Below are 20,999 nucleotides of genomic sequence, written 5' to 3' on the forward strand. Positions count from 1 at the left end.
AAAATCATACACTAATTATCCTAGCTACTACCAAAGCTTTCATTTCTTGTACGTTAATGGGAATGCATTGGACATAGATCGTTTTTCACTTGCTTACCAACCCAGCAACTTATGAGGGTAGGTAGGTATGTTATCACGTACCCTTCTTCACTATTCTAGCCACTAAAGATTTGTTGGCTTTAACTTAATTAATGGTATTTTCAGTACTGTGATATTTCGAGTATCGGAGCTAATATATATATGTGTTTTAGCTGTTGTTAAAAACAATAATTCCTTAAATATGTTAATTATTTTTTAATTAATCTTTCAATCACAATCAAATAAAAGCTTAAATTATTTTGATTGTATGTATCTTGAGGAGCTGAACAACCATATCTATGGAGATAAGAGTTGTCCTCATTGACCACCTTAACTTGATTAAGAAATGCAGATTCCAATCTAAATTGATCTCTAATTTCCCTTCTTTATTTTGGAATTTGGGTTATTCTTCTTTGTATGTGGAAGCCATCATTAGCTTAAGTGCTTGATATATAATTAAATATGAAAAATATAATTATATATATGCATGTGATTATTGACTCCATGGATTCCCTTTATAATTTGTGTTCTTTCAAGCCTCTTCTTTGCTTCAAAGAGCAAATTTTACTTTATAATTTGGCAGTAAAGCAATTCAAGTCATCCGTCCACTACTATGTAATACAACAAAAGGATCAATATATTCTGTATAATCTTGCTATTCTATTCAAAATCATTTTTATAAGCTTTAATTAATTAAACTATTAAATGTAAAGATACATCTCTAGCAAACCCCTAACATGAAGGTTCACCAGGCTTGAAGTATGGATAATTAAATACAAGTTTTTTTTTTAATTTAAAATTAATTATTAGATAATTATAAGTTTTAAATTTAAAAATTTCTCATAAAATTGCTGCTATGCCAAATGAAAAGACCACTAGAAGGTGATTTTTTAAAAAAAAAAGTCAATATTTATATTAAATTGAGATTTTTATAGAATAAATCTTTAAAATTTCATACAAATTTTATTGAAATAATCTTTAAGCAAAAAGAAAGAAATTGAGTACATATTATTATATATGTGCATGCAGGCTTCAGCAGAGATTGAGATGGGGGGTGGGGGGAGTTGAGTGCACTGATTCATGGAAGAGAGAATCCAACCAAACCAGCTTCCTACCTCAAAACTGAGGCCAGCTTGCCGGTAGCTTGTTCCCATAACCCAAATCCTATGCCTTGTCTTCATTCAACACCTCTCCACTTTTTATGCCCACCTTTGCCACTTCTCTAATCTATCGTTAATTCTATAATATTATTCAATATCCTTCCTTATCTCTTCCAACAACTAATACAAATCCACATACGCCTTCATGAATTTTTATATAATAAACAAAATCTTGTCCTCTTTAACCTTGGTATCAGTAAATTAAACCTCTCCAATGTTAAACTTTCCATGCAAATCCCTCAGATTTCGAAGCTGACCATGTTCACCCCCCAGCCCCCTTCCTTCCTTCAAAACCGAGTTAACCCTCCTTGGTTTTTGAGCTTGCCTTTGTATATATACTCCCTCTTTCCCCTACAACGCCTCTCAAGCTCTTCGCTGAGCTTTTTTTCTAGTGAACCCTAGATTATTACTCATTTATAGATTTACCATGGCTGATGAGCTTAAGCTCCAACCATGCAACAAGTGTGGAACCAGGTCCTCTTCAAGAAGAAAGGGCCATGGCTTCACAACCAAGTGCGCTTCCTTGATCAAGGAGCAACGTGCCCGTATCTATATCTTACGCCGTTGCGCCACCATGCTTCTCTGCTGGTACATCCATGGCGATGACTAGGCATCTCTAGCTTGTGCTATATAGAAGTATATTGTCCCAGTGCAAGAGAATTCTCGCACATATATATATATATATATATATATATATATATATACTCTATCTTTCCCTACTTCCTAATTCTTGTTCTATGTTCTTCACAATAAAGCCTCGCAAATCCATCATATACTGGTCCGGGTTTGCTATCTATACATTATTTTCTCCTGAATGCAGATCCACCTTTTTTTTACCCAATTGAGAGGAATCCATTAATTGGGTTTTTGGGAGCACAGGAGATGTTGCTTTTTCACCAGCCGGGCGTCAAGTTTATATAGTTTAATAAAAATGCAGCTAGTTAGCTGTGTTGAAATAAACATGGAGGGATAATCATCTTCCTCATCATGCTGTTAATTATATGTCTATCTTTAAGGTATTGTTTGCCTGTTGATGAAGGGTTCATTGCAACTTTGTATCTAAGTTTCTCATGTACACAATTGGCAGGTGCATGCAGTGCTGGCTTTTTCATTTGTTTAGTTACTATTTTTTATGAACTCCCCAAAAGAGGGGAAAGAACTTGCATGTTATTGTAATTGCTTGTAACAATGGATTAATTAATGGATTATATATTATAATTATTTCTCTTTTATATCTCTAGCTATAAATTTCTTCATTGAATCCCATTGTAATTTAAGTCAAATTAAAATGTTGATTATGATGCCTAAGGTTCCATTTATTTCGAGAAAAATAATTTATGTATGAAAAATATTTTTTATAAAATTTTTTTAAAAAAATAATTTTTATTATTTAATTACAATATTAAATAAATAATATGTATTTATATCATGTATGTATAAATATTTTTAAAATCTTAAAAGTAATAATTTTTTTTTGTCAAGAAAATATTTTTTGATGATAATTTTTTTAGCATCTCAAAAGTATGTAAAATATTTTCTGCAAAATAAATTTAGGAGTCCATTAATTTACCTCATATAAAAAAATGGCAAATAATTGAATGAAGAGAATTTTATGATTATTGAGCGGCCATACCATAAATGACACATTATGTTGGGCCTTTTGGGCAGTTGAGGACAATATCCTGTTTGATGATAAAAGATGGGGCAAGGCAACCGAGAAATTTGGTGAACATGCATGCAAAGGCTTTGAAAATGATCAAGTATGATGGTGGAGACAACTAGGTGTCCATCGTCCTCAATTTATATGTTCAGATTTTAGGCATATCTCTATTCTCTGTATTACAAAGCATTTTTTTTTTTAAAGCAAAGGTAAATTCATTGAAAGTCTTAAACATCAATATAGCGAAGGGATGCTTCCCTTGTTCAAAGACTTCAAACTAGTTTGACTTAGGATTGGGACAAGACTGTAAAATTTGGGCCCAATGATCTATAATATCTTTGCCATTAGAGGTATTTGAGTACATCTTTTGCCAGTAAGGGCCTTTTGATGAAAATTAATACTGCCACTTTTCTGAATAAAACAAAATAATAAGAAAGTTAAGAGTTTCACTGATTTCACCATTACAACAACTGCAAGTTCCAACTGCCAAATTCTCTACAAAAAAAGCAGCAAGGGAAATTATTGAGTGCACCTAGAGCACTCAATTTTAGTGCTCCTTGCACTCAAATAAATGTGAGTCCTCCCATAAATTTACGGAAAGTGAGCTCCACACCAATGTGAGTGAAGAGAACATCCACCAAATGCATTCTATAATCTGCCAAGAAGAGAAAAACTAAGAAACTATGCTGATTTCACTGTCACATTTTGCAGCTGCTAAAATGCATTAAAAGCATAATGAATTTCCAGACTGCTGCACTGGCTACTTGGAACTTCAAATGGGAGATAACTTTGGCAATGGCATCCGTTCACGTACAATAAAAGGAGTAAGAAGTCACCTTAAGCATAATCTTTTCACGATGTGGTATTCTAAGGTCACTGGTCGATCCAGTCTTTGAAGAGCAACATTATGTATATAGGTACATTTACCGCAGCAATGACTGTCACCTTTCTGAAGGTCCTCATTAGTCTTTGGATAATGATCCTTGTCTTTGATTTGCTTGTTCTATGTGGTAATTTTATGTTTCACGATGTGGTATTCTAAGGTCACTGGTCGATCCAGTCTTTGAAGAGCAACATCATGTATATAGGTACATTTACCGCAGCAATGACTGTCACCTTTCTGAAGGTCCTCATTAGTCTTTGGATAATGATACTTGTCTTTGATTTGCTTGTTCTATGTGGTAATTTTATGTTTGGATCATTTCCAACCTCTACATTGATGTCGAAGTTCATAGAAACCTCCATCTCCTGAGAAATGTTTTTTCTTGCTGTTGGCCGTATCACAGCATTACCCCTGCCATCATATTAAAAAACATATAAAATAAGGGGGCAAAAGATAAATCATATAGAAAAGAGTAACATAAGTATTTCCAAAGTATAAAAGCTAACAAATAACAAGGAGATGCAAATTTTAAGTTTGTATTATGTATAATATTGATTAATGCTAATGACAATGCAGAGACGAAACAACTTTCAACTGAAGCTTATCACTTGGGAGTGGAATAGGAGTATCTATTGCTTTCTTCACAAGATGCATGGTTCCTTTTGCATCCCACATCATTTCATATTCACAATTCTCATCTTCATTTTTCTCTTTCACCCCTCTAAACATGCTGCTGTAAAGTCTGATACATTCCATTAAACCACCCAAGTGATGCCCACAACTTACCCCACTAGTTGGCCAAAAGAGGAGAGTAAGTAGGGTCAGAACAACGAGGGAAAGATACCTGGGCATCAATGATATAACATTAATAATGACTAAATAGCATTATCCACACACCCCTCCCCCAAAAATTCCCAAGGTAACTACTACTGCTATTACTACTCATCCAGAGTGATGGTTACCATATGTAAATGTGCGTTTGCTGTGGAAGAAAGCATGGTTGAGAAATTAATGGATCTTCTGGAGTGGAAACATTGGCATTTGCTGAGTTACTAACAGATAATAGCATGAAAGATGGATACAAGTTTCCCCGCTGCCAGCTTATGGTCCCTAAAGTGGGCTGCATATTATTATCAATTAAAGCCATATCCCCATAAAACATTAAAATGCCAAAATATCAAATGAATACCTCTGTTACGGGCCCAAATTTTGAGTCATGTACCACTGTACACTGGTCATGATCATGTCCTGATACAATTAATGCCTGCAAGAAACCATATATATTATTGCCAGTTAAAGTATCTTCTCCAAGAACATGTTTATATGCATACACTGTGTACATATTTGTATGTGGTTTTAGAAGAAACACATACAAGAAATCATCTCTCTCTCTTAGTTTTTCCCATCAACGGTTCAAAAATACTTCATTAGTAATCTAGTTAAATGTCAGAAGCATTACACTTCTTTGAGCCTGCTTGGACACAAGACCATGACAACATATATTCTTGTAACTTACACCACATTCAAACTCACAAACTGATAAGCATTTGGCTGCCATGCACACGGATGCAAAGAAAACACTGCACCCCTATTAAAGCAAACATTGTATCCATAGGATGAATCAAGGACATGAAAGTGATTTACAGACTTCACTAACTCCAGCAATTTGTACGAGGATTCCTCAGTAACATAATTCTGGTACCTGCAGCATTGAACCAACTATCAAACCATAAAACAATAGCTGCTGATCAAATTCTACAATTTCATATGAGAAAGTTCAAGAAGGTTACTTTATTTCTAGACTAATATCAGAATGTGAAATCCACTAAGCATAAAAAAAAATTTGGAGTGTATTCAGATTCACAATCTCCACTAAGGAGAATCTCAAAGCACCGGAAAAAATGAATTAACAGCAATTATGAACAAAGAGAGAATTCCACGTAGTTGTTTTCACTTTGAAAAACCTGACAAAAGCATACCTGATTGATGATTGGAGAACTACGGTGAGGGCCACAAAGAGTATCATGCCTCCGATACAATGGAATATCGGTCAATAAAACCCTTGGAACTAATTGAATGTCTAGAGAAATGAAAAAGGGAAAATTCTGTAAGTTGTGAACACAAACTCATTGGTAACTAAATAAGAACCGAATATCACATACCTGTAGAAACATTTTTTACAAACTCCCAAGTCACAGAAGCCAAATTTTCTTGTGGGTGGCGTGGTGATGACAAAATAAAGATATGCTCCTTCAAAATATTTGAAGTTGTAAAATTTTTAACTTGACAGCAGATGAGGCAAACCACAGAAGTGGATAATAGTTATATGGTTTGTAAAGGGAAAAGAGCAACTAAAGTTGCTGCTTGCCAGGAGCTAAGGACATATAAGAAATTTAGGCAATTTTATAAATTCATATTGCAGATCATGAAAATAAATTAACAGATATTTGGGATTACATTTAACTGCTATACTTACATTATACAACAGAAATGCAAATATATGGTCAGTGAAGATTGGATAACTGCTTTACCATCGAGAGTTTGAGCATCGACAGCAATGAACTCCACTTTGCCAGCTGTAAACCAAAAATTTCTAATCCCAAATCCTTCTAAATAGCGTCTGACAACCTGGAAAAATGTAAAGTACAATGATGGCTTATTAAACAATTACTAGTAATGATGGGAAAATGAGATGTAATTACAGTTATGAGGAAATGAGCCAATAATTGTCAAACATATGATAAAGAAAACAGACAAGAAAATGCACTCAACTGAACAAATCTTTTAGCCATAAACGTGGAACCAATTGTGACGCACTTTACCTCTAAATATTGATGGCCACAAATTGCATTAACCAGTACCAAGATGGACCTCCTATTAAATTGCCATTATGAATATGTAAATAGATCTTATACAAAATGCACTTATGTTCTTTTTATTACTATAGTATATACCTTATTACTATTAGTCATTTACTCAGATAGAACCTTGTCGAGCTCAAACTAATTAATTTTTACATTTCTGCCTCAATGACAATTTAATGTTTGCTCTTTTGCCAAATCCATTTCTGCCAAATTGACCTTCAGGGCATTTTTTCAACTCAGCTCTTATATTTTGGATTATCAGGGGATATATTTCATTTTTAATTTTTTTCTTACTTAGTGGCAATGTTTGTCCATAAAATTTTATAACAAAAGCACACTTGACTTAACTACACAAGGTAAGACAAGAAAAAAAAAAGAATTCTTATAACCAGTGTGTAGTTCTATAAGATGATGCATTATTACAAATGGCATGCCAAACTACCTCTGGATGATGAGAATTGATGCTTGCATAGCCAATATCATGGTTGCCAGGAATGAAGTAAACCTGCATATCTGTATATCTTCCTTCCACATTCATACCAAAGATATGCCTAAAGCAGTGTAAGGACTCCTGCCAACTTATCATTGAAAGAATGTCAAGGGCATTCGGCAGCAGAAACTAACAAGTGACATGCTGAGAAGAAAAATAGTCTAAAGAGAGGGACAATAATATGTCCAGAAAAAAAAAAAATTTGGAATAGAAAAATATAGAAAACAAAGCTAACAGCAGGTCACATTACGCTTTTGTGGCCCTATAACTACAAAGCAGCCAATTGAAGTTTCAAGTGGGAATTAGAAATTTGCAGGCCTCACTCTTGATCTGATAAATAAGGGCCTCCATCAAAGTAATCACCCAAAAACAAAATCACATCAGGTTTGAAAGGCAGGATAGATGAAAAGAATGCCCTGCACATTTATAAATCAGTATAAAATTGTGCAGTCTCCAAAGCAAATGATTTTGGACGTAGAAGGAGGGAGGTTCTGTCCATAAGCTGTCAAGGATAGAAAACCTACATTAGTAACAAAAGACAATTAAAAAAAAAAATTGTTGCACCAGAGAAAAAAAAAAACCTGTGGATCCGCTAGGACAGCAACTTTCACATAATCACTTCGAGATCCTACTCCATTTATCTGAAAATTGCATTAGAAACTTAGGATTCTTTTAGCTACATATCTACCTCTTTATGCATATGCTTACACAAATTAATACAAATGTGTGCTTAAAAGATGATGTATTCATTACATATGTAGTTGAACCCCAGATGCTGATTCTCATCTAACTATATAACTATCATTGCCAATAATAGGAGTGAGTTGTCAAATTCTTCAGATTTTAAGAGAAGGAAATAAGTGTGCGGAAGTTTAGCTACATGGACGTAGTTTCTGCTAGAATTCTCCTCTGGCAGAGTTGTATAGTCACCTTGAGTCAGATGCATTGGGTGTAGTTTCTGTTAGGTTGTAATTTATTTCTTCCTTTCCAAGGTACAAGTAACTAAATAAAAAGTTGAAATTGTAACTTGCAGCCCAATGTAGGAAAATGATTAAAGCTAATCAGACAAACTCAAGACCATGTTGATACCAGATTGAGGCAAGAGCAGCTTAAATCATTTGGTATAGCTTCTGCCACTGCTAAGACACCTCCCCCTCGCAACCAAGTGCCAGTTTAAGAGCAATTAGCAAAAAGGAAAAAAACATAAAATTTATTCCAATAACGGGAACTTCTATTGGGAATAGCGTTTACATGGTTACAAAGGAGGACCAACGATAAACTCGCAAGATCAGAAATGGTTCTAAGGGAACGATTGATAATAATGCTGGTAAAGGGTGCAACAAAAATGAAATCTTTCTTTGCTACCAATTATATAAAGGCTTCTGAGAACTATTAATCAAATGTTAGAAAGGCATCTAGAAAAGATCAAAATGCAGAAGAAACAAGGAAAGAAATTCAATCAATTTAAGGTATCTTATGTGATTGAAAAATTTTCAATTTTCATTTGATAGATGAATGCAATGGAATTACCGTGGAGTTGGCAAATGAAAGAGGAGGATGATGAAGACGAGGCCAGGAAGAAGACCAGAGAGCGGGCACCCAAAAGGCAAGCATCTCGCCGTAAAGAAGAGTGGCAGCCCACATCCTGCACAGAGCCAATGTCAATTTGTGATGCTGCTTCATATTCCTCCTACGCCGACAATGTTTCATTCCGCCTTGATTTTGCTACCTTCTAATTGCCTTGTACCTGCTCTAATATCCCACTCTCTCGTTTTAGTTCAACTTTTGGTCTGGACTCTTGAGTTTGACCTCGTTTTCAAGAGAGGCGCTTATTGTAACACCATGTGGTCGAGCGCACCCAATAAAAGTCCCTCCTTTAGGGTCGTTTTTAGCTGGACAAGTGCACGAAGGGGAGGTGTTGTATCGGAAAGCTACTTCAAGAAGCCAATGCGAGAAGCATAATCTTTCCAATCACAATTCACAAGAAGGCTATGAATGGTTTCGAAGCCTATGTTAAGGTACTAGACAAGCTCTTCTCTGTACGTATTGCTGGTTGACAACTATGTTTTCTTTTAGCTTCCTTGCTTATTGATTGTCAAAAGTTGCATTTGCGCCAGATACGCTAGGCAGGTCCAAGTGCAACAAAGATTCTGACTTTCTCCCGGCTACAGAGATTTTGACCTCTTTTCCTCCTTTATAAGTACGGACAGATTTACATTTTATTTCTTTTGTTTACTTTCATGTAAGGTAGCAGTGAATTGGGAGAATGTGACTTGTTTCCTACGCATTCTATGTGTTCGTTGTAATGCCGATAATTAAAAGTGGTCTTTCGGATCTGCCACACTCTATGTCAATCTAATGAACAAAATGTTAAGCATGCTTTCACTGTTGCCATCCAAGTTTTGGGCTTTGATTCTCAAAGCCATGAAAAAGAGTTTCAATTTTTTCGAGGGTTGGTTCTTTGGGCTGAAATTCAGAGAGGTTTTCTTTGGAGTTATCAATTGAGAGGAGATTTAAATTGGGCACAGTTGTGTGAATTGGACTGAAATGGGAGATTAACTAGTTACAATCCCCTGCCCATTACTCAAGAAAAAGTTGGGGCCACCAAGCATATGAATTTTCTTGTCAATTGTTACGTTGAATTAAGCACATTACATAATGAACTTGTTTTCAAGCAACTCATCCCATCCTTTAAACCGCCCATGAGTAGAATTGGATCACTGGATCTGGGTTAATAATTTACTTATGAGGAAGCATGCAAATAATTTTAGTGATTATCAGAGTTGAAAGAACTTATTAATTTCTTGATACAAATATTTCTTGAGATAGGACGTTTCCACTGAACAATATTCTAATTTCTTCAATAAACAAAATTATCTAATGACTATGCTTCAATCCTATTTTCTGTTGTGAAATGCCAGTCGCTCGTATAACCAAAACTGCTGGGAAAGCATAGTAAAGTGGCACACTTGTCATTGGGCATTAGTGACATAGAAAATAAGAGACATAACTAATTTTCAACCACCTGGCACTAGGCGCCCAATCAAGCTCACAGTGAGTGCCTTTATAAAGGCAAAGCACCACTTGCTGCGGCTCATGGTCTAACTGCACACTCCATCTGCTTTTGACTGTATGTGAAAAATATGATCTTATGCATGATTGAAATTTGCATATAACATTTCATGCTAGCATTAATTTGTTGAAGGTAATTGTGCGTGTTTCTCTGCAGATATTGGTTTCCTTTTCTTGCATTTTCATTAAGCTGAAATGTTGTTGGCAGTTCTTAGGCAACAGTGTATACTCACCGGTCTATGAATTGTTTGCAGCAAAAAATGCTTAATAATATATTCAAAGGAAATTAAGTGTATACTTGAGGTGTTAACGTAATATGTATATAAAGAAATACTAACATATATATACAAGTGTACTTATGGAGACACTCACATATATATTGCTTTCATCCCTGATCTCCATATCTTTTGTCCTAAACTCCTAATGTAGACAACATTCTCAAATCCCAATGGTCTACAGCAGTGAGAAGATAATTGATACTAGGCTGATAGAATGTGGTTATAAACAAAGTTGTAACTCTTTGCAATTCTCTAAATATAAAACCAGTTAAAATAGTTGCATTATTGTAGGAAGCTGTTGTTTTAGTATGTCTAGATGGGAGGTTGCATATATTTGATAATTGATATGAGGTTACAGTTTTTCATAGTAGCTCTTTAGCTTCAACATATAAATCCTGATTTAACAACTATATTCACTTAATTATGGTTTCTTCTTTTCTAAATGCATAAAACAGTATGATGTGGTGAATTTTGATTCACATTAGTCAATTGATGTGAAAATTTGCATTAATAAACCATATTTTGTGCGAGTGTATATAATATGTACTGAAGGGTATATTCTCTAAATCTTATTTTGGTTTCTGTCTGTGCCCACATTCTTTAGCCAATCAACAACTTCCTGGATGGTTGGCCTCTTGACTGGGTTTTGGTTCACACACATGCAGGCCACATCTAGCACTTGCAGCATCTCATCATCGAAGCCCTTTCCTTTCAGGAAAGGATCGAAGACTTGGTCTTGTTTACCCTCTCTCCTCATTTGCTGGACCCAGCCAACCAGTTCTCTAGACATCTTTGGCTTGAACACCTCTACAGGCCTCTTCCCAGTGAGCAACTCAAGCATAACAACCCCAAAACTGTACACGTCTCCCCTAAATGTGGCTACCCAGGCTTGCCCATACTCTGGAGGAATGTAACCCAGTGTACCAACAAGTTCAGTTGTAACATGAGTATGATAAGGAAGAATCAACCTGGACAATCCAAAATCTGCTACACGTGCTTCGAACTTCTCATCAAGAAGGATGTTGCTGGACTTGATGTCACGATGCACAATATGTGGCTCACATATCTGGTGCATGTAAGCCAGACCACAACTTGCTCCCCTTGCAATCTTCAGTCGAGTTGGCCAATCTAGTTGGGATGCACCATCAGCCTTCTCATGCAACCAGTAATCCAGGCTTCCATTCTCCATATAGGAATATATAAGCAGCCGAAAGCTCTGATGCACACAATAACCTTGCAAAGAAACAAGGTTCTCGTGCTGGGCTGTGGACAGAGCCTCTACCTCTGCTTTGAATTCCCTTTCCATGAGACCCATCTCTCCTGAGAGTTTCTTAACTGCCACCTTTGTCCCATTTGCCAGTGTTGCTTTATAGACCAAACCAAAACCCCCACAGCCAACAATATTTGCTTGATTGAAATTGTCAGTGGCTTTTAAGAGCTCAGATATGGTTAGATCCCTGATCTCATCAGTATTGTTTGGGAACAATATAACTAGGTCAGTGTCCTTGACAGTCCCAGGATGAAATCCAGAATAAGAGTTGCTAGAAATTGTATCCATCTCTATGTTGTCAGAGTCCCCTCCTGGAATGATCCTTCTCTTGGACAATATCCACAGTGCTAGTGTGGCGATAAGTAAACCAGTCCCAAAAAAGACCCCAAGTACTAGTCCAACAACAAGTTTCATGTTTGTGCTTTTATCAGTTGCAGTAGGATTGACAGGTACTGATGGATTGGAACAAGAACGCTGTAGAATTGTACCACATAGCCCTGGATTCCCTGTAAAGCTGGAACTGGGGAAAGTATCAAACTGACCTCCAGATGGTATAGGTCCTTGGAGATCATTATTCGCAACACTGAATGAAGACAAGAAATGCAGACCTTTCAGTGATGCAGGGATTTCTCCAGACAAGTTGTTTTCAGAGAGATCCAATTTCTCTAAGTTGGTGAGGTTTGATATTTGATCTGGAATATTTCCTGAGAAGTTGTTATTACTGAGATCCAGCACATGCAGAAACTTAAGTTGTCCCAACTCTGCAGGGATATCACCACTGAGGCTGTTGTTTCCCAGATATATAGCTGGTGGCAGGTTAGAGAGCTGATTGTACTGCTGATAGGTAGCATTATTGGGCTGGGCAAAGACAGGCAGTGGTAGATAACTGCGGTCAACTAGTTCATTAGCTCCTTGCGATGCTAATGTACGCAATCCTGCAAGTTCCTTGGGTAATTCTCCTGACAGAAGGTTGCGGGACAAATCTATGTAGAAAAGGTTTGGTAGACCACTCAACCAACTGGGAATAGAACCTGTGATTCGATTAACAGACAGGTCCAAAACCTCAAGGTTCTTGAGCTTGGCTAACCAGTTGGGCACCTCACCAGAAAGTTGGGAAGCACCCAGGCTTAGAACCTGGAGATTCTGGAATCCATTTGAATCTCTTATGTATTCATCATCTGGTATCTTTTCATTAAAAAAATTCACTGAGAGAATCAAAGTAGTGAGGTTCTTGCAACCCATCATGATTTGGATAGCCCCAGTAAGGTTGGTTAAGTTGTTGTAAGAAACTGACAGGAAAGACAGTGATTCCAGCTTTTGTATTTCAGGTAAGATCTGTCCCCCGAACTGGTTATAGGCAAGTCTAACAGCAGTCAACGATTTACATGAATAAAGGGTGTTGGGCAAATTACCTGTAAAGTTATTGTTACCAAGATCGAGGATGCTAAGCTGGGAGAGATTGGAGAAATCAAAGGCAGAGAGCTCCCCTTCCAAGAGGTTGACCCGCAAATTTAACGTCACTAGTTTGGTACAGGTCATCAGAGATGGAGGCAATGAACCTGTGAGATTGTTGATGTGAAGCTGCAGCTGTTTCAAGTTGGAGAGTTTGCCAATATTCCGGGATATTGTGCCGATCAAATGATTGGAATAGAGATCAAGAATCCTGAGCTTATTGAGGTTCGCTACGGCATCACTGATGGGACCAGAAAGGCTGTTGAGAGGTAAGGATAGTTGTTCGAGCAAGACAGCCTTGTAAATATCATCAGGAATCGTCCCAGAGAGATTATTGAAACCTGCAGAGAAAATCCGCAAACTGGAACATTCACCTATCCCTGAGGGAATATTGCCGCTGAAATCATTGTAGGAGAAGTCAAGGATGGTCATGGAGCGAAAAGAAACAAGGCAGATGTCGGGTGGAATTTGGCCTGCGAAGCTATTGTTGCTGACGTTGAATGTACTCAAATTCCCAGCTACCTGCAGAAATGAGTTGGATGGAATTACGCCATTGAAGTGGTTGCTGGACAAATCCACTATTTGGAGGGCCATCTTAGTGTTATTATTGTCATTGGATGGTAATTCCCCATGAAGACGATTGTAACTGAGATCAAGAATCTGGAGATCATTAAGAGAGAAAAATCCAGCCGGGATAGGACCTGAGAAGCGATTATGGGACAGATTGAGGTAAGAGAGGTGAGTGAGGTTGGCAAGAGATTGGTAGAGAACACCACTGAGGCCTCTAGAAGGTAGCGCAAGACCAGTCACTCGACCATCAATTCCGCTACACTCAACTCCTTCCCAAAGGCAGCAATCAGTGGAAGAAGACCAATTGAAAGGAGAAGAAGATGATATGTTTGAAAAGAAGGGTAATAGAGAATCATGATCATCTTGGTTGCAAGCAGCAGCAGTGAGGGAAGGATGCAGAAATAGTAACACGGTCAATACAAGAGCAGACAAGACCATGACCAGGGAGGAGGAGGATCTTCTTGCACTTGGTTTGATCAGTGGATTTGTGGAGCAATCAAGAAGAATAAAGTTGGTGGCTTTAACATCTATCGCCATCGTTCCCATCATTGGGACCAAGAACAAGAACAAGAACAAGACATGAGGCACAGAAGGAGGTGGAAGAGGAAAAATAGGGAACCAAGTACATGATTATCCTGTATCCAAGCAACGTTGTACACTAACAAAGATTTGGAGATTGCAATGAAGCCTTCCATTGACCAAAGATGGAAAAGGAAAATGAGAGAGAAAGGAAGGGAACAAGAGAGAGAGTGTATGTGTGTGCGTGGGGGCATGACGTTAGGTCATTGATATTATAATGGCTCTGCACAATGGAAATATTAATAAACAAAAGAGGAAAAAAAGGGGGAATCATCATGAAAAATATGAATATCTTATAGCGTTTACTTATGGGGCGGCTGGTACTGGCTGGTGGTGCGTGGTAATGGTGGAGATGCACTCTTTCTTGGATGATGATTAATGAATGACCAAAGCCCACAAAACAAAAACCGTGTTAAAACTAAATCTAAAAGGATCCAGAAACCCCTTTTCACTCCACAAACTTTGACAGCCTAAAAAAAGGCAAAAATCAAAATCTTTCCCAACTTCAAAACCTCTCCTCTCTGTGTGTCTCTCTAATTGGTTTCTCTGCTGAATGGTCTATTTTGGTGGGTTTTTCTTTTTTTTAAAATTAAATCCATCTCCTTATTTTGTTTTGTGGGCAGGCTGTTAGTTGTACTTATCTGCAATTTTCTAATTCCTGAAATTGGTCATTAGACAGATAGGCAATGTTTGCAAGCGGGCAGAAACAGAGAGTGACCCTTTATATAAAATTGCTCGTACTGCTCAATGTTCAACCTGTACCTGATCAAATCATGTCCTGTTGTATAACTGGATCTTTGGACATTTCTTGACCCATTCACAAGGTTTTTGTAGCAGTGTTTCCCAATGTAATTGCGGGCTTGAACGAGGGGAAATCAGATTCAGATCACCCTCTTTTTTCTTGTGTTTCTTTCTTTTGGTCGTGTTGAAAGTGCCCTGAACAATTAATTACAAATGTTCAAACTTCAAAGTTGTTAGTTGGTCAATAAACTTAATCCACGGCTTCCACTTGATAGATATTGCACACAGCACATGGATCCTTGAATATTTTAAAACAAAATTTGCAATTTTCTCCCCAACCCCTCTTTTTTTTTTTTTAACATTAATTTTTTTTTTTATCTATATATAAAACACGTAAACACATAAATTAGTACAAAAATATATTATCGTTAAAATCATAATCAGGTTTCCTAATTCTCTCAACTTGATAAGAAGTTAATTGAATTATACATTATTTTAATACCATTAAATAAAAATTTATTAATAATATAAATATGTATTTTTTTAATACCAACGTGATATATTTAAAATAATTACTCAATGAAATATTAATATTTTGATTATTATATTTGAAATTACATGTTGACAAATATAAAAAAAAATGAAATAAAATGAAAGTCAAGTAACGACTCTTACAAATATTCCTTGAAATGTACTCTAAAGAAAAGTATTCTTTATTGAATGATTTTTTTGTACTTGTTAGAAAAAAAAGTTTAAAAAATGTGTATTAAAGTCTTATTTTGTAGTATGGACAAAACTATCGCCTCCTATGGGCCTCACATCTTTTATTATTAAATTGAATTTATTCAATATGAAATTAAAATTATTTTAAAATTAAATTAATTTTAAATTAAGTCGAAGTTTGACGATATAATTTAGACCAGTTATAACATAGAATTTTCTTTAAAAAAACAATTAAAAATTTCAATCATTTGATTTAGTTAAAATTAAAATTAAATTAAAACTAAATTCAATTTGAAATTTAAATTTGAATTGAGAGAATCATACTGTTAGATTTAAATATCTTGCGATCATGAATTTTAATATGACATATTATTGATAATATAGATAAATAAATAAATAATTTTGATAATATTAAACCAAATTTTATTTTATAAACTTTTATAAAATATTGGCCAAATGATTTAAAAAAAATAAATCTTTCTTTTTCTCTAAATTTTAATTTCATCTTTAATTTTGTTAGTTCAAACCTCAAGATTTTCATATTAATTTTGATTTTAATAATTAAGTTAATTTGATGATTCAATTAATAAAAATAATTTAAATATTTTATACGTTATTAAGATTAACTAATCTTTTTAACTTTTTTTTATTGATTATATTTAAATTTATAAAATTATTTTATTTTATTAAATTTATTTCAGCTATATTATTTCACTGTTTAAATTATTTATTTTTTTAATTTATTAAACCTTAAATTTTAATATTTAAGATAAAATAATAAGAAAAATGTGAATTAAAGTGTAAGTAAGGAGAGAGAAATTTTAAAGATTAAGATAATAATATTTATTAGATATATATTATTTGAATTGTATTTATTAATTGATAAATTTATTATTTGAATTAAATTTATTATTAAAATAAAAAAATGAAACGTTTAACATAAAATTTAAAAAATTAAAAATTTTAATTAAATTTTGAAAAAGAATTATAAAGGTTTAACATTTCATATGATACAAAAATATTTATTCATTATGAAAATAAAAAATTTAATCGTTGTAACTTTTAACTATTGTTAAGATTATTTGGATATTTTAAAATATTAGGTTAATTGTACATCTTATTAATATTTATAATTTTTTAGGGATTAAATGTTAATTTTAAAGATTTAATTTAATAATTACTTTTTTTAAAATTAAAAATATTTTTATTTTTAACTTGTATCAAAAATATAATTAAAATTTCATTTATTTTACAGAAAATTTTTTTCACAAAATTTTTTTTCATATTTTATAGCATTAAGAGCATTTAAAAAAATAGTTAATAAAAAATATTTTCCTAATTAAAAGGAAACTAAATCATTTTTAAAGGAAATGATTTTTTTTAATGAAGTTATTTTTTATTTTTTAAATTTTAATAATTTTATTAAAATGTAAGAATATTTATATATGTATATATACATGAAATAAATATATATTATTATTTTAAAATTTTAATTAAATAATAAAAAATATTCTTATTTTTTTAAAAATATATTTTATAAAATATTTTTTATATACAAATAATTTTTCATAAAATTAAAGCAACCTAAATATTTATTTACCAATTGAGATTAGATGGTCAAATTTAATTTTCAGGCATCATTTTAAAAATAATTTAAAAAAATTATTTTATTAGATTAATATATTTATAACTAAAAACTTAATTTTAAATTATTATTTATTACCTCTTAATAATATATTTAAAAAAATATTTTGCCGTAACGTCCTAAGAGCCCAACAGTAATGCAAAAAAAGGCTGTTAACCATGTGCTCTCTTCAAGCGGGAAATCGAGGAAATTTAGCGGGAAAAGTTGACCGTATTGATTTAGGGTTGGACGAAAATGAAGATGGCAAAATCGCCAATGGAATTGAGGAGGGGAGAAATTGTATGGGCAAGAGTAGTCTACCCTAAGAAATGGTGGCCTGGTCTACTTTTGAGCGTTGACGCTCTCGGGGTCGCCGTTTCATTCTTCGACAGCGGCGAGAATCCTCGCTATTTCCTAGAAACAGAGGTGTGCTCCTTTCAAGAGAACTTCGAAACATTAATTGGGACAGTAAACAACTGCTGTAAAGGCGAGGAATTGGTGGATGCTGCCTTGAAATTGCTGTCAAAACGGGTCACTTCGAGCTTGAAATGCCCCTGCTATTTCCGGCCACCGCTGCAGAGCAATGCATTGTCGAGGCGGAGCAAGAGGAGGAGGAGAGAAGACTTGTTTCGGTCAGACGCGGTATTGGGTTTTGTTCTTGGCTTGGCAGTTTCTCCCTTTGTTGGAGTTTCGGATTTCGTCTATGCAGTTACGGTGTCTGCCCAGCTTAATGTATTTCGCAATTATCTCGTGAGCAAGCAAAAGTTGTTTCTACAGCCAGAAGCAATGAGGCATCACCATGAAAGGGACGATTTTAGTTATTTATCCTCTTCGCGTACCTTAGGTATGTTAAAACCCCAGCTGGGTAAGCGACTGTTTTAGAATATCTCACATTGAACGACAGAATTGATGTGGTGTGATAATTATTTTCTTATAAATGCTTAATCGTATGATGCTTATCTCACATTAAGGTCTTTCACCGTAGTCTCATTGCGTGGATGAGGTTTTGGGGGTCTTTGGTCAATATTGTAATGCTAGTCCTTGGTTGTTCGAGTAAGGGTGGAATGTGAGGTGGTAAGGATGCGAGATGTGATTGCTAAGTAGGCGTTCGGCAATTGCCTAGGATATTTGGAGGAGCTATGCTAGCTATGAAATTCTGCCTTATATATTTAGAAGGATATTTTTCAGCATATATTTAGCAAAATTAGAGAACCTTCTGCTTTTTAGTGGTTCTTTTCAATTCTTATTTTTATCAAAGTGTTTGTGCGCATGTTGTATGCCTCCTTAATGATAAACCTCACCATTTGTAAAAAATTCTGTTACTGTTTGTTGTATTTCATTATCTGTTTACGTTAGTTATAGCACATATGTTTTTCCACGTTGTTTACTATTTTTTCAATATGGTATTTTTCCTCATTGTTAGAACTCTTTCATAATCAAGATTGAATGATAAAAATTGTTAAAATCTTTTCCCTATTTTGTCCAATAATCTAGCCTCATGTCCTATGATGGACCATATATTGTCATTGATTTCTGTAGCAGCATCCCATCTTTTTCTGAAACCTTGTGCTGTATGGATGGCAGATTTATTTGCTCCTAAGTTTCTCTTTCGAATGTCTTTTTAGGTGCTTGCTCAGGAGCTGAAAAATCAGATGCTTCAGAGCTGGAATTTGAACCCATGAGTGATGATCAACCTAACAGTGGTTCTTGGATTCAAACTGAGCAAGCCCGGTTGCAATCACTGCATGAAATGCTGGTAAAATTGCGTAGTCTTGCTTTAGATACAAACTATATGAGGGGAGAATTCTTGAACACTGTGAAGCAGAAAATTTTGATGTTCAGAAATTGTGCATACCAAACTATCTTGAATATTGGGACTGAAAAATGCTGTTTCAGAGGCAACGAAATTCAATCATCTCATCCTTGCTGCAAAAAGAGTCAACCAAGTGTCAAGGATGATGAAAATGAGTGTTGGGGTATTTCCACCTGTCATAAATCAAATCTGGCATGCCCTATTAACTTCCTGGGGTTAAAGAGGCATTTTAATTATCCTGTTGATTCTGATTTTTGTTTTAAGTTACGCAAAACTATGACCCTCTTCTCAATCAATGGAGCTGAAGCTGATATTCAGAAAAGCAAAGCTGGACACAATGCATTCATGTTGGATGCTTTGATCTCACAGCCTGCGTTGTCAGATCTTTATTTGAAGTTTTGCAACACCATGCCCTTTTCCTTTTTAATTGGCATGGATGCTTATTTACAAATAAATAGAAGCAGATGTGAGGCAAGTACTTCTGGTGCTTTTTTCTCAGGGTCTCAATTAGAGGTAGTTATTATTGATGATGCAAGTTCAAGAACCAGAAATTACCTACCATCTTCTCATGCTACCAATCAAATGCAGAAGGAACCTAGCAGTGATGATGAAACTTCTGTGGAAAATAATAGACAAATAAGGACTAATGCAGCTTTCAGAGACAGCTCTATGGATGCTAAGGGTGAAACATCTGTGGAAATCAATAGACAAATAAGCACTGATGCAGTTTTCAGAGACAGCTCTATAGATGATGATGGAACATCTGTGGAAACCAATAGACAATTAAGCGTCAATGTAGCTCTCAGAGACAGTTCTATGGATGAAACATCTGTGGAAACCAATAGACAAGTATGCACTGATGCAACTTTCAGAGACTGCTCTATGGATAATAAGAAGCTTCATCCACTTGTTACTTCTCATGTATCATTCAAGCCGCAAGCAGCTCAGCAATCAACACATGATACTATTGGCAATTATCAATCTTTGTACATGAAATTCCCCAAGGATTTTAGCCTTCCATCCAAGAAGGATTTGATAAGGAAATTTAGTAGATTTGGGGAAGTAGACTCATTTAGAACCAAAATCTATACTCGAATGGGCTCTGCCCTGGTTGTTTTCTTACACCAGCCTGATGCAGTGGCTGCTTATCAGTATGCAAAGAGGAAAAAAAATATATTTGGTGAACCAAATATCCTGTATTGGCTTGACCCATATGAGAAAAAGACAAGACTATCAAAGTATGTTGTACCCCTGCCAAACATAAAATCCTGCCTCAAAAAATCAGATTTGCATGGACGAGAAGGTAAGAAGTGTTCCAAAAGGGTGAGGTTTTTAATGGAAACATAGATTAGATCACCGCACAGGTGACTAGTTCTTTTGTTAAGTGTTGATTTCTCTCTGAAAATTGCCGCAAAAAATTGCGCTTTAATATGAACTTGTTCAGGGAGTCCAATTTTGTTACTGTTAGTAGCTCATGTATGACGATCAGAGGTTTAATGAGCAACTGAACTTGTGTAGCTTTTGTGAAACTCGCGTGTTTTGGACTCCATTAAGAATATATGCTAAATTAATTGAATTATGTCTTTTAAGGGATATATATTTTCTTTTCTTTTTTTTTCAGTTTCAAAAAATTTTACCTCAAGTTAGTGGTTTCTAATGATACCTTTATTATGAATTAGAAGAATACTCGTGCATATATATATATATATATATATATATATATATATATATATATATATATC

General features: G+C 34.9%; 3 protein-coding genes and 1 long non-coding RNA gene across 8 annotated transcripts; 2 read left to right on the forward strand and 2 right to left on the reverse strand.

The window, feature by feature from the left end:
• Window positions 1-3,203: 3,203 nt before the first annotated feature.
• On the reverse strand, window positions 3,204-9,297 carry LOC110634641 (uncharacterized protein C630.12-like). Of its 5 annotated transcripts, none has more exons than XM_058149161.1 (10): window positions 8,666-9,297; window positions 7,717-7,776; window positions 7,459-7,637; window positions 7,088-7,223; window positions 5,944-6,409; window positions 5,761-5,861; window positions 5,315-5,483; window positions 4,971-5,045; window positions 4,744-4,901; window positions 3,204-4,192 (listed from the first exon to the last, which is right to left on the reverse strand). In XM_058149161.1, the coding sequence occupies exons 6-10, from the start codon at window positions 5,805-5,807 to the stop codon at window positions 3,943-3,945; spliced, it is 699 nt and encodes a 232-aa protein (XP_058005144.1). In that variant the 5' UTR covers window positions 5,808-5,861; window positions 5,944-6,409; window positions 7,088-7,223; window positions 7,459-7,637; window positions 7,717-7,776; window positions 8,666-9,297; the 3' UTR covers window positions 3,204-3,942. The 5 variants fall into 5 exon arrangements, with proteins under 5 accessions (XP_058005144.1, XP_058005148.1, XP_058005147.1 ...); XM_058149165.1 differs by adding an exon at window positions 4,568-4,625 and having other exon boundaries at window positions 5,426-5,483; window positions 7,088-7,637; window positions 8,666-9,256; XM_058149164.1 differs by adding an exon at window positions 4,568-4,625 and having other exon boundaries at window positions 7,088-7,637; window positions 8,666-9,256.
• LOC131180919 (uncharacterized) lies at window positions 9,017-9,512 on the forward strand. The gene is made up of 2 exons (XR_009149591.1): window positions 9,017-9,153; window positions 9,253-9,512. It is a non-coding gene; the product is annotated as an uncharacterized LOC131180919 (long non-coding RNA).
• Window positions 9,513-10,865: 1,353 nt separating this feature from the next.
• On the reverse strand, window positions 10,866-14,852 carry LOC110634640 (tyrosine-sulfated glycopeptide receptor 1-like). Its single transcript, XM_021783717.2, has one exon. It carries the CDS (start codon window positions 14,324-14,326, stop codon window positions 11,048-11,050), a length of 3,279 nt encoding a protein of 1,092 aa, XP_021639409.2. The 5' UTR covers window positions 14,327-14,852; the 3' UTR covers window positions 10,866-11,047.
• Window positions 14,853-17,601: 2,749 nt separating this feature from the next.
• Window positions 17,602-20,850, forward strand: LOC110634609 (uncharacterized). The gene is made up of 2 exons (XM_021783683.2): window positions 17,602-18,288; window positions 19,070-20,850. Exons 1-2 carry the CDS (start codon window positions 17,700-17,702, stop codon window positions 20,602-20,604), a joined length of 2,124 nt encoding a protein of 707 aa, XP_021639375.2. The 5' UTR covers window positions 17,602-17,699; the 3' UTR covers window positions 20,605-20,850.
• The last annotated feature ends 149 nt before the right edge of the window (window positions 20,851-20,999 follow it).

This window comes from Hevea brasiliensis, chromosome 6, assembly GCF_030052815.1.
Source record: "Hevea brasiliensis isolate MT/VB/25A 57/8 chromosome 6, ASM3005281v1, whole genome shotgun sequence".
Taxonomy (NCBI): Eukaryota; Viridiplantae; Streptophyta; class Magnoliopsida; order Malpighiales; family Euphorbiaceae; genus Hevea; species Hevea brasiliensis.